Here is a 13,982-nt window from a genome sequence, read left to right as displayed (position 1 = left end):
AGTCTGATCACAGAGCTATTCAGCTGCCACAAAGCTTTGCATTCATAAGCTGTGGTGTTTGGAAACTCGACAGGGAATAGAAATAATTAAAGTAGTGATGCTTTCAAAACAAAATCTTTCAATGTACCATCAGTTAGAGTCATGCAATAAGGAGGGCAAAAAAAAAAGTTTATTCGGCTTCTACATATCAGGAGGAATTTTCTCTATTTGTGCATTATTATATCCTGAAAACTCAAAGAAAAATCAACTCACAAAAATGAAAACATTAGACTGTTGTTTACCTATTTAAGGAAGTTAAACAAAGATATTTATGAGGCAAAAAGTGTGTGAAACAGCTCAGTATTTTCTGTCACCCCACTGTGTAACAAAAACTGCAGCTGCATTTTCCCAGTGACTTTGGGTTAGATCTGCATGCTAACTTGAAAGAACTTCTGCTCTTCCACAACATTTTTTTAGATTAAGGTGAGTACTGATTTGGTCATCCCAAAATATTTTCTTTACTTTCTCAGGGGCTCTTAGGGGATAAAATCATGCCAGCAAAATGCATCCAAGACCAGAACAGATTTTAACCCTGGTCATCTGTATCCTGCATAGATTCTGCTTTATAAGCTTTTAAAAATACAGCTAAAAGTCTAAAAGCTATGTCGCATTTTCCGAAAGTGTCCAGGGGGCCAGATTGTAGTCTTTGGCGGGCTGATGTTGGACACTACTGATTTAGAGCCATAGAGATATTTCAGCGCCAAGAGCCCGACTCGCCTTTGCTGTTCACTTTGGCAGTTCAATATTTGTTGTCAAAATTTTAAAAGGTCTGTAAGACTTGAGGAGAGTTTTCTATGGCTAAACTCATGATTTGTTTGAGCTGAGCAACAATCTTGCTTGCTTACTTCGTCTTTAGCAGAAAACCCCAAACTCTTACTATGCAACATGAAATCTGTCTGAGTTGGCCCGCCAAGTCCACCTACACAGCTAGGAGCTGGCACACAGGTACATCTTAGGCCCCTGAAGGGTTATATCTCGATCAGATAGTTTGACGTCATTGTGTTGCCTGGCAACCACCAACCAATGTGCTAAAATGACCCATTTGTAGTATTTATGCACCCAGAATCCTAAAAACACCTTATAAAAATATTATAAAAGTATTGTTTTCATTTCAATAGCAACATTCATATCCACAAAGTCGAAGGATGCACGACAGAGCACTGTAAAAAACTATTGACTTTCTGAGATAATATTACATTTCACCCTGCAACTCTAGCCAATCAGATTGGCAACAGCTTTTCTTTCTTTCTAATATGACAATGATCTCAAACAAAATGCCAATGCAGTAAAAGCATACCTAGATAGAAAAACACAAACTATCAGTCATGGATTGGCCTCTCCAAGGCCCAGATCTCAACAATATTAAAGAAGTGTGCAATCCTCTTTACACAGACAGGAACAAAAGGCAGCCAGCATCCAAAAAAAGAGCTTTGGATGTTCTTCAAGAAGGCCGGAGAATTATTCCTGAAGACTACAGGCTTTGTTGAAGACTAAATATGGTCATACCAAATATAGATTATATTACATATATATTTTGTGTGACTTAAAAACATTCAAAATGACACCTGTGGAAATCTGCATTTCTGGAAATCTATAGGGAACAAATTAGTAGCAAATACTGCGACTAAATGTATCCTTTTCAAACCACTGCTTTTAATTTCTCTGTACAGATAATACATACTACGAAGTTTAAATCCTTTTTGAATGCTTGTTAACGATTTCCTCTTCCTCTCAGTCTTTATGCCGCTCTACACTAATCGCCTCCAGCTGAATACCTAACACACAAAGTCAGATGTGAAAATGGTACAGTATAGACCTCCTCATTTCAGTGCAATGAAATACATAGGCATATTTACCATTGCGTCAGTATTCCTTTAAAAATTATATTCATTTGTTGATGGGCATGTATGACTCACTGATGCATCACATCCACTGATTTGGCACATCAAACAGAATTAAACACAAGGGGCCACGCATGTTCTCTCGTGATTGTGAAGAACAAAGCGTTTGAGATTAGTGCCCGTGGAGTAAGTGGGAGATGACAGTGGGAGAGAGACATGCAGGCAGTTCTTACAGCGGGCCTATTCTGCTGAATTGGAAGTGGAAGGACTGTGTCTTTGTTTATCCCATCATTCTTCTCCTGCTCCATGGTGAGGCCCCTGCTGATTTACAACCACCACCCTAAAAAAACAGAGAGATTGGGTAGGAAAAAGAGTATGAGGAGTCATGTCAAAAATGCTGCATTCTGATGTTATGTTGGATTATACTGTAATGGTATGCTTGTGATCACATGTAAATGTTTTTAGTGCTTTTGGGAATAATTTGAAGGCATTTCATAGGGCTCAGAGAAAGACTTCCACCTTGCAATTTAAGATAACAAACACTCATCCACACACAATCTCAGCTTCCTTCTTGATAGTATCTCCCAATGCCCTTAGCTACAATTTCACCCACCTAACAAACCCTTTTCTCGCCCTGCACCATCACAAATTCTCTCAAATTCTTCAACACCCCTTTCATTCTTTTCAAATTAAGGGATATCAGCCTCTTGCTGCTTGTATCACTGAATTGGTCTCCTATTGTTTCCTCTTATTGGACTTCTAGTGGCAAACTTCACTTTAAAAGTTTTCTGCTTACTTCTATATGCAGGTAGGAATCAAACAAGGACAGAACTGCCATTAAGAGGTTAGAGATGTTGAAGAACTCGAGGCTGTCCTTGCTCAGCAACACACAGGTGAAGCTGCACGAATGCTCACTAGTAGGTTATAAATCATTAAAAGCAGGGAACATAGCCATCAGCTGAAAAACAGCTCTTATGTAACTGATGCTGGTCCCTTGCCCACTCTGAACCGTAGTAATGAGTGTTGGCAACATAGGTCACAGTGTAATACAATCTAGCTTAAACAGGTTATCTAATTGATAGCACTGGCTGTGGTGGAGCTCAAGTGAGTAATCATCTGAAATTAAGGTAGATTTAATTCAGATTAATTCAAGTTCACACTCTCCAAAGGGAGAGCTAAGCAAGCATAAAAGCCACCATCCTGAGAGAGATTACCTTTGGTTTGTATAAGGCTTTTGATTCTACTACAAAAAGGGTGAAGACGTGTGCTGCTGCCTTCAAATAAACCTTTTTTTCTTTTTGGCTACATCCACGCGATTCAGGAGTCTCATTAGGCACAATGAAAGACTTTTCCTTTGCATCTCTGTCTTTCACTGTGTTGATCCCATTCTGCCCTATTAACTTCGCTAATTAAAACTTAAGCCCTCCCCATGGGAAGACGCTCCATTTCAACTGGCTCAAGTTCCCACATTCATTACCAACTCCTGTGGGAAATGGCAGGCATTGATAAGAGCTTCCCAGGGTTCTGTAGTGTTTCACAGGTGCGGCAGGTGATGAAAGAGACAAGGCAGCAAAATGGGAGTAAAGAGTGTAAAACTGTAAATTACACAGGCAGAGAAACAGCAAAGTCTCTAATGGGGTTATATAATCCACTCAAGGGAATACAAGACCACATGGAAACAGCTAGAGACAGCAGTATGCCAAGGCCAAGTCAACGTAACACTGCAAACAAGATTTTAATTTTCTATGTGCCATCTTACCAGTCAACATACAGTACAGAAATTAATGCAGTCGTGTAAAAACATTCACTTCAACATTGAGATCTGGGCCGCAAGTACCTCCTTAGAGCACTCATATTTATTCTTGCTTGACTCTTCCACTTGTTAAAACTTAACTGATCAATTATAGTATTTAATTAATATGCTGTAGTTTGCCAACGTGACAGCTCAGACCTAAGTGGGCCCATGATGAGAAAGAATTAAGAATTAATAAGATTAAAAATCAGAAGCCATTAAAAGATGCCAGGACAGATTAGAGTGAGGATCATTTTAGAGCAGCAGTCAAAGGGATGTCAGCTGGTGCATTCATGTCTAGGGTAGGGTTAACAAGGAGTTAATAGCAGAGGCTTTAAAGGGGGTGTTATTGCTTTTTTCCTGCTAAATATTTTTTATTCTTGGACTATTAGAGTAGCTTTACATGATTTAGAGTTGCAAATTAGAGTTGCACCCATTGGCATCGGTCAACTACATTGCAAAGTACTGATTTTTGCAGCTTCCAATTTTCTTTCCAAGATTTATAAATGACACCAAAATCAACTTTTATTCAATGCTAATTATTTTTTTACATATTTTAATGAAATGAAATTAATAAACTTTACAATTTCCTCCAAACCTTAGTAAGTTACAGGTTTCTCCTCTTACATAAACAACTGAATATACTATATTTTGCTGCTGGAAGGAGGAACAAATAATTCTCTGAAAACAGGATGCCCACCTTTACTTGACATTTTCTATCTTCCTAAACAGAAGAAGGTGGAACAGATTTAAATAACAAAACAAATGTCAGTAATTTTGATTATTTTATTTATGTTTGTGACGAGACAATAGGACACCAACCCTTTACTCATTTTTCATTCGTCTCCCTAATTTTCCTCATAAATGCTTTTGATCCTTTGCTCATACCAAGGCTGCTGGCTCTAGCTTAAGCCACTTAACCTTTATTTGTTTCTATAAAAAATTCAGGTTCAGCTGAGTGAGGGTGATTTAACTTTCTGATTAGATTTGTTGTTATAAACATTTTCATGGTGGTCCACTCAGTGTTTACTTTGGACTTACTCACAGCGAAGAGCTTCCTTGCTGACAACATGTTAGTGTGTGGTTGTCAGCATTTGTCTGCACCACTGTGGGGCATGCATCACAGATGCATGAAATGGACTGGTGCATAATTAGACATACGCAAAGCTGACCAGACCGAGAACAATAAACATTAGCTGGTCAGTTGACCCATCGGTATTAAAAATAAATAAATAAATAAAAATCTGTATTTGTTTTATATGTACTGCTCCTTAGTGCAACCCCTCAAATGTTTTCTTGCACGTCCTATTTAAGAAACTGAAAAAGAACTTCCCCACACCCCGAGTGGGTACCGGCTGTGCACTGCTAGAGCTACAAAACGAACCTTCAGCAGGCCACTGGTGTGAATGTCTTTGACCAAACAATCAAAAATAAACTTCTTGAGGTTGGCCTGAGGGACCTATCCGGTGCTTGCTGTCTGGCATTGTGAATCCCAACTGGAATTTGCTATTGAATTCCAGATTACCACAACATGTGACAGACGTGAAAATGTCTGGAGAACATTATAATGCGTGTAACATCACTCAGCATGACCGGTTTGATGGCAGATCAATGATGGTTTGGGGAGGCAAATCCATGGAGTGACGCACAAACTCTACGCTGGGAATTGGAACCCAGATCATTAAGTATCAGGTAGAAAATCCCATATCCCATCTGTTGTCTGATTAGGAGCAGGCCCCAACATCGAAAGGCATTCATTCAAACACAGGGAACACACTAACTACTGAGTACCATTTTAAGTTCCTGCAATGAAATTCTAGCAAAAGTCTTTTTTTCCTCTCTTTGATTTTCTGGTTGTCTATCAATTTAGTTAATCAAAGATTCATCAAAGAATATGTTATCCTAGTTTCTAACACCTCACTCAGTCTATATCAAGATGGATATTGAGCCTGACTTTTTTCACATTGAGATCTGATGATTTCAAAGTGTTCCTTTAATTTTTTAAGCAGCGTACACATATGCTACAATAATTACAGTAATAACAGCTCATCTATCTGAAAAGGAGCTGCACACAGAGAAGATAACAGAATACATTTGTCTAAAATTCATCCTCCACACCTCCTAGAACAATTCAACTCTGAAATGAAACTCTTCAGATAGGGTTAAGATAGGCAGCACCAACAAATCATTTTAGATGATGGGAGAAACTGTAACTCCAGGGAAAAACACAAGAAAGTGTTCCCTAGATAGGTAAAAACCCATGGCCCTCTTGTTGTGTATCAGAAATCAATGCGCTACACTGCTGTCCATGAGGGACACAGGAAGAGTTTCTCCTTAAATCTCTATGCAGGTATCATTTGGATTTTCTGCAAAAGCTTGAAAAGATAAACTGTAAATTTTTCTATTAAACCACGGCAATGTCAAAGCAGCAGAGGAATCACACAGAAATGAACTGCATGTTTCTGCCAGAACAGCTTAAAGAACTTAAGCTGAAATACACAAGGACAACATTAACACTCTTAGTCTGACAAATGGAAAGGTTACTCTGAATGCTGTCAGAGCGCATTACGTATACCGAATTTAGCTGAACACTGCACTGATGGCAAAAAAGGATTGCATTTCACTGATAGCTAAATAATCAACAAAATTATAGTAGCTAACAATAACCTTAAAAAGTAACAATTACAGCATCACTTCAAACACAGAATTTGTAAAACTCACCTCTTGCAGTAGAAACTTGTTTACCGTGTTTGTTTTGAATGCTGTCACAGCTGAAATCCCCACAGCATACAAATTAGCTTTTCAAGCCCCTCTACCCTGCAGCACTCCTTGTAATGCTGAACACTAACGTCATCAAGACGCACTTTTGCAGCTGTAACCGGCACTGGTAGCTAATTAGCCTAATAACCTGTCTATCAAATATCAAAGGTAACGCCCAGAAAATAGCAGTATTTCACATTTGGATATTTTTCTGTCAGTGGTAGTCTTTAGAGCCAGGATTTCCTTCTGCACACAAAAATAACTATGTTGTAAACACACCGTGTGAACAATTCAGACAGCAACGAATTACTGTAAGCTTGCGTCAAAATGGCAACATATACGTGGAAGTGGTGTCATTTGAATTACACTGAACAGGCAGCTGATCTACTGGGATTTTCCTGCACAACCATCTCTAGGGTTTATGGAGAATGGTCTGAAAAAGAGAAAATATCCAGTGAGCAGCAGTTCTCTGGGCAATTTAAGATGTCAGAAGAGAATAATCAGATTGCGTGGAAGTGGATGGAAAGGAGGAAGTCAATAACTTAAACAACAATCTGTTATAACGAAGCTATGCAGAAGAGAATCTCTGAATGTACAACAGGTCGAACTTTGAGCCAAATGAGCGACAGTAGCAGAAGACCACACTGGGTACCACTCCGGTCAGCTAGGAACGGGAAATTGACACAGCTTTTCATCCTGGTTGTCTGATCTGATGAGTCTCAATTTCGGCTGCACCATTTGGATGGTAGGCTCAGAGTTTGGTGTAAACATGAAAACATGGATCAATCCTGCCCTCTATCAACAGGCTGTCGGTGGTAGTGTAGTGATCTGGGGGCCCCATGGTACCCACTCAGCGTAGTTTAAACCCCACCGCTTATCTGAGTATTGTTGCTGATCATGTCCATCCCTTTATGACCACATGGTACCCATCTTCTGATAGCCACTTCAAGCAGGATAACGAGCCATATCTCAAAGCTCAAATCCTCCCAAACTGGATTCTTGAACATGACAATGACTTCACTCTACCCAAATTGCCTCCACGGTCATCAGATATCAGTCCAATAAAGCACCATAGGGATGTGATAGAATGTTAGATTCACATTATGGACGTGCAGCAAACAAATGTGCACTGTGTGATGCTGTCATGTCAACATGGACTAAAAGCTGTGAATGCCTTGTTGAATCTATGCCGCTATCACACTGGGGATTCACTGGTGAAAATGAGATGTTACAGAGTGCTGATGTAATAAAACAGCATCAATATGAGCCAAAATGATTGTGGGCATGAGTAGTTATTAAATGATGTTGCCATTGTGACTCCTTCATGAAACCACTCATATGGGCTACAGTCCTCACAAACCAAAAAACTGAGAAGCTTGTTGTGTATTTGTCCAGAGCCGTTCGATAAATCAGGCTGAAATGATCAAAACAAAGACCAAAATGTCCATTTGTGAAATCTGACTGGGCTTCAAACAACTAAGTATGAAAAAAAAACCCACTGACAACATGAAGCAAGTGGGTCTCAGGATAAAGGTTTCTGATTTGTTTAGATTTGTTTTGTTTATTATTTTGGCTTTGGCTCACCCTGAAGTGTTGACACTCCCGTTTTGTTGTCCCTAGACTCGACTTCTTACCACTTTGTAAATAAATCACATTATAAAGAACGGATTTGTTTCCTGTTGCTGCTTGGGTCTTGTGGGTGGGGGTGTGGGGGGTAAACATGAATTGGGGGCTCGTGACTGGTGAGTGACTGCTAGCAATTGCTGTGAAACTGATTGGTACAGAAACTGTCAACAAGCATAGATACCGGCCAACGACCCTTTGGCAACCCCCAGTAACTAGGGAAAAATGCATATTCCCTGAGTGGTTGAGTGTAGCAATCGATTAAAACCAGAGCAATCACAAGCTAATCTTACATCACCAAAAATGATTGAAATCACCAAATTTCATCCACTTTCTATGATGATCTGTTGTGGACACAGCTTAAGATGAACCTTTTCTGATACTAGCAATGGTCAAGACAGACAAACTATTATTATTATTATTATTATTACTATTATTATTATTATCATCATCATCATCATCATCATCTAGGGCCGTAACATGGACAATAAACCAAACCGTGCATATCACAACAAAAATACATTGCATGTCTCAAAAATAGTGCTAGAGGGGTTCTGCACATCAAAGAAATAAGATGTAAAATATACACGCAAATATCTGTACAATATATATAGACATATCTTAACTTTTTTTTTCTCCATTTAAACAAATACAAGCATGGCTTCAGTGTGGATTGAATATCCCAATACTGTGGAATTTTCTGGAAACAAATATATTTGTCATACTTTCTTTTATCCATAACAATCCCGACTTGGAAATGTCTCATCGAATTCCACAATCCTTCATACAGAAACCCCATAAACGGCTACAGAGTTTCATTGTTATGCTGTCTTGAATGGAATGTCAGCAGACCCCCCGCAACAATGACCAATTACTTTGTTCCAGTATTTGGTGTGAAATAATCTATAGACAATATGTGACTATAATAACTGTGACAAATGTTTGCAGCAGACAGACAATGAGCCCTCCTATTATAAAGAAAATTCAATTTGAGCAAGGTTTTATTAAGGAAAGCACAAGTTTAAAAATCCAGTGCTGCATAATGTACTTAGTGATAACATTACCCGCATGTCTTTGACATGTATGAGCCTTCTTCAACAAACCACCAGGGAGCTGGGATTCTGCTGAGCAGGCAGATAGATTACGCAGCTGGGACAGCATTGTGATAGTCTTGTATTTACAGTCTACAAGAAACCCAGGCTGTCCAGAAAAGAATGCTAATATGGTAAATATACACAACTATTCAATCGAAGGTGTGAGCTGTCTCACTGCTTCACTGCGCACACACACACAGAAAATCAATCTGTGAATCAGTAGCTCTGCGTCATGGAGCCAGAGAGCATCATCGATTTCCCAGAACAAAAGGAATTCTATAACTTTACACTGTGCTCTGTTTCCACCTACAGCTACACTGTTTTCACTTTAATGATATAGTGCATGTAGATAATCCTTACAGAAACATTCTGACAGCTATCAATCAAATAAAACTGTTTAAACAGAGTTGTGTATCTGTAACTAATAGCAGTACAGCTGGATTAGCTATGACCTTTTTTCATATTTGTTCATCTAAGTCAGAATTCGAACATGTGGTATAATTTATAATATATTAGTGCAAGAATTACTCCCAAAATTAATTTAGAAAACCACATAATCCACTTTTTATGGGAAGATTAGCTCCTCCACACCCTTATCATATACAAAGACAGCTCCTAAATGTGTGACAAAGGCTTTAAATGTGCTGTATCAAACAGCAGCTTTTCAAAAAATTTCACACAATTATTTGTTATCTTGTACTTGGCAATCAATTACCTGTCTTTTGCCAGCATGGAAATCTTTTCATCTTGTGTGATTCACTGAGCGTTATAGATGAGGTCTTTTTTTAAAAAATTATTTTTATTTTTAAAAAAGTACATTAGCAACTTCTGCATTTTCCAAATAAGAGAACTAAACTTTACAACAATCAGTGCAGTTCAATTGGAAATTCTGCGCTGCAAAAATAACTTGAAAATTTAAATTGGCTACCGTTTAGCCAATTACTTTTGTTTAGCAGTGTGACTTCGACACATCAATCAAATCAACCCTCACAGGTGATTTAAAATTTTAAAAAAAATCCAGTTTTTAGTTGATAATCAAATTGTGCAGCATGTAGTAGGATAGGCAGCAGCAGACATCAACATTTTCATTTTAAATACTTTAAAATGTAACATGTGGGAAACGTTCAATTATAAAATATATGAAACATGATCTCAGATACACTGACCGCAACACTAATGTGATGCATCAGATAATTCTCTTTTTATGGGAAGGCTAGCTCCTCGGCAGCCTTATCATAGAGAAAGACAGCTCCTAAATGTGTGACAAAGGCTTTAATTCTGCCGTAATTAACAAAAGCTAGTTTTGTTAGTTACTGGCTAATACCAGTCAACAAGGTAAATATGAGCAGGTAAAGCTGCTGATAATTTGGTGCATCTACTGGTGCCTATTACTCACATTTATTTTATTTTCTTGTAGCACAAAGCTACTAATTCATAAGCAGCAGGTGGCATTTTGTCTGGAAAACACTTTTAGTGAGAATTATGCTATTCGTGGTTTGAAACAAAGCCACTCCTCCGTATGAAGTCTGGTATCATTTGATTATCAATTCAACTTCCTACAACATCACCGTGAGGTATAATTAATCACAACAACTTGTGTTGTTGCTTTGGAACATCCTGCCAACTGGGAATTTGCACATACTAACATTAAGGAAGATAAATTAGTTAAACTGCTGTGCTGGCACATGAGGCGTAGATAAAATGAACTACACGATCCAAGGACACTAAAAAGACTAATGACTAGTATATAAAGTAATACTACCTCAAAGATTCTATTCTTCTTTCAGCTGCTCCATTAGGCATCACTACACCGGATCATCCACCCACATCTCACTGCAGCAGCATCCTCTATCACACCAACCGTCTTGCATGTGCTCCTTCACCTTCTCTAAGGTCTTCGCTCTTGCCTGGCAGCTCAATGTTAAATATCCTTTAAACAATATATTCACCATCCTCTGCATGTGTCTAAAACACTTAAGCCTTGCCTCTCTCTAACTCTGTCTCCATACTACTCAACTCAGCTGTCCTCTAATATGATTTTCCAGTCATGTCCACCCCGGTCACTCCTAATGACAATCTTAACATCTTCAGCTCTGGCTTCTCTTTTGGCAGTGTTTCCAAACGATACCTAATAGCAGGTCTCACTGCTATCTCGTATACCTTCCCCTGTCACTCTTGCTGCTATCCTCCTGTGAAAAATCATTCCTGTCACTCATCTCGATCCACTCCACCCTGCCCACACTCTCTTCTTTACCTCTCTTTTGCCCTGTTTGTTGTTTAGGATGGTTGACTCTAGGTATTTAACTCATCCACCTTCACTACCTCTGCTCCTTGCACGCTTTCCACCCATCTCCCTCTTTATTCTTTCTTGCTTCTACTGACCTTCATTCGTTTGCTCTCCAGAGCATACCTCCACCTCTCCAGGCTCTCTTCCACCTGCTCCCTACTCTCACTACAGACTGAACATCATAGTCCACAGAGACACATGCTTGACTTCATCTGTTAACCTGTCCATCACCACTGCAAACAAGAAGGCGCCCAGCGGATACCTGATATAATCCTCTCTCAGATTACCTCTCTCGGCACCTTACCATATGCTTTCTCTAGATCCACAAGTGATCAAATTTACCTCATTATAGCTAAGCAAAAATTAAAGCTGGATAGCCATTTTTAATGAAGACATTCTGATGTGTTACTGTTTGACAAGTATTTATGTAATAATAAACACATATAGGACTGGTACGAGTGTAAATAAAAAAATAAAAGCATGCCATCACACAGTCACTGCTTGAATTGAACAAAGCCACATGTGCCTGTGTTCTTGCTACAGATGGAAAGAGAAAACGTCTATTATGAAAAAGACCCATTGCCACTGACACGTGAGCTGATAATTTGGGTACAGTTTCAAAGACAATTTAATCACCGGAATATCTCCGATGGTGAAATGATATTTTTCTTGCCTTTGAATGACCCCACTCGACAGGCCCAGGCAGAATGATAAAAAAAGACGTGTGAGAGGCGAAATAAGAACAAATTGCTGTGACTTTTGATGTTCTTTCATAAAAACAACATTAAAGCATGCACAAAACTGTACAAGATATGACTGAGGGAAAACAGGAGGGGGGAGGAAGATAAGCTTGGAAAAACAGAGATCAGATTGTTTTCGACTAAAAGGATTTGATGATAATTACACTGATCAACGTGTTTTTGACTAATAGGATCTGATGATAATTATACGGATCACTGAACTGTTTCTAACAGATACTGTCAGATAAAAAGGTTTCCACTTCGCAGTGGATTCACAAAAAAGGAGTACTAATTACACGTCAGATACCCGCCATCTCTCTCTGTTCACACCTTCACATTTTCCCCTATATCATACCTTTAAACAGGTTTTCATTGCTCCCTGACAGCCATGCAGTTTAATTAACTACAGTGGAGTATGAGACACCTGGGTGCAAGGTGGGAAAAGACTGAGGCAGACTAAGAGGCCAGATACCTGCAGGCATTCCTCATCCTATTCTTAAAACATGCAAATTCAAGTCTGGGGCCATATTAACCCCTCTGCTCTCAAAAACGTTCAAAATGTGTGTAAATAAAAAAAGAAAAACTTCAAAAACAGAGATTAGGAGACATCTTCTTTAAACATTATACTGCAACCTGATTTCTTATGCAACTGGCCTGCCTGGTAATTGATTCGTGAACTGAAGACTTGACAGCTTTTATGCAATAATTGAGAATTAACTGTGTAAAATGTGTGGATGCAAAGTCAAACATGAGAAGTCTTTAGTGGCTGCACTGATAATGAACAATGTAAGCTTGTTTGATCAACACCAACTGCCTGATAACACCCACTTCATATTAAGTTTACATTAACTTCAAACAAACACCCAGAGTTGCCCTGCTTCTATGGCAACAACAGACCACACAATGTGTGGTGAAAATAAGAAAGGAAGAACACACTGATCATATTGAAAGCCAAAAAGTTTGTATGCCTATGAACCCTATGGTACTGTGAGTACAAATCCCTCAGCAGCTATAAATATCTCACAAGAGGCAGTCACTGAGGCAGGAACACTGAGTGACCATGTTACTTCCACACAGAAACAGAAAGCAGAGGACAGATTCATAATGAGAGGGACCCACTGAAGTCACATTTTTAACTTCTCCAACATAAGTAATTTTCTTGAGCGATTTTGCTGCTTGACCTTCTGCATTACAGAGAGAGACGTACAGCATGGTGGATTAAAATAGTGACAAGCGGCGCACTTCTTTGAGCTCTTTTAAGACTCATCACAGCTGTGAATAATTTCAGTTTAAGGGCAGCTACGATAGCACTGAGCTCCACCACATTTTAGCCTGGAGCAGTAACTCAGTGACAACTAAATATTGAAAACAAACCTTGTTTTTGCATATAGCAGTAAAACAAAACCCAAACAAATATTATAATTATCTTTAATACTAGACTGAGAAAGCACACTTAAAAATAAAACCATGTTTTCCTTTTTTATCCTCCTAATTCTTTAAAATTCTATTTTTCTACCAGTGTTTCAGACCTCTGTGTAAAACTGCCAACTTTATCGAACATATATTGAATGAATGAATGAATTTGAAAGCACTATTTCAAATCAATTGTTTTTTTATTTGAGCTTTCTTAGACTGCAACTACTCTCAGACACATTAGCAAAGGTGTACAAATAATTTATAAATTTATAAAGACTGACAACACGCAATCAATAGGTGTCAGTCTGTGCCGATGAGTGCAACTGGTGGGAAACATGTCACTTTGCAACACGGGACTGCAGTTGGCAATTGGTTGCCAACTGGTTGTAT

General features: G+C 38.7%; 1 protein-coding gene across 10 annotated transcripts in view; it reads right to left on the bottom strand.

Moving 5' to 3' along the window:
* Positions 1-13,982, bottom strand: part of gpat2 (glycerol-3-phosphate acyltransferase 2, mitochondrial) — a 171,704-nt gene that overhangs the window by 38,750 nt on the left and 118,972 nt on the right. For 9 of the 10 annotated variants that reach the window (XR_436857.2, XM_006789907.3, XM_006789912.3 and 6 more), the window contains one exon: positions 2,114-2,220. The exons of the other annotated variant lie outside the window; for it this stretch is intronic. Coding sequence is in view for 8 of the 9 variants with exons in the window: in XM_006789907.3 (XP_006789970.2) it covers positions 2,114-2,188 (75 nt within the window). In the remaining variant the exon portion in view is untranslated. The remainder of the gene's footprint in view (positions 1-2,113; positions 2,221-13,982) is intronic. 10 annotated transcript variants of the gene reach the window in all.

Source organism: Neolamprologus brichardi, chromosome 12, assembly GCF_056152115.1.
Source record: "Neolamprologus brichardi isolate AB-2024 chromosome 12, ASM5615211v1, whole genome shotgun sequence".
In the NCBI taxonomy this organism is placed as follows: domain Eukaryota; kingdom Metazoa; phylum Chordata; class Actinopteri; order Cichliformes; family Cichlidae; genus Neolamprologus; species Neolamprologus brichardi.
Note: the sequence above shows the minus strand (reverse complement) of the source record. Positions and strands in the feature narration are given on the sequence as shown.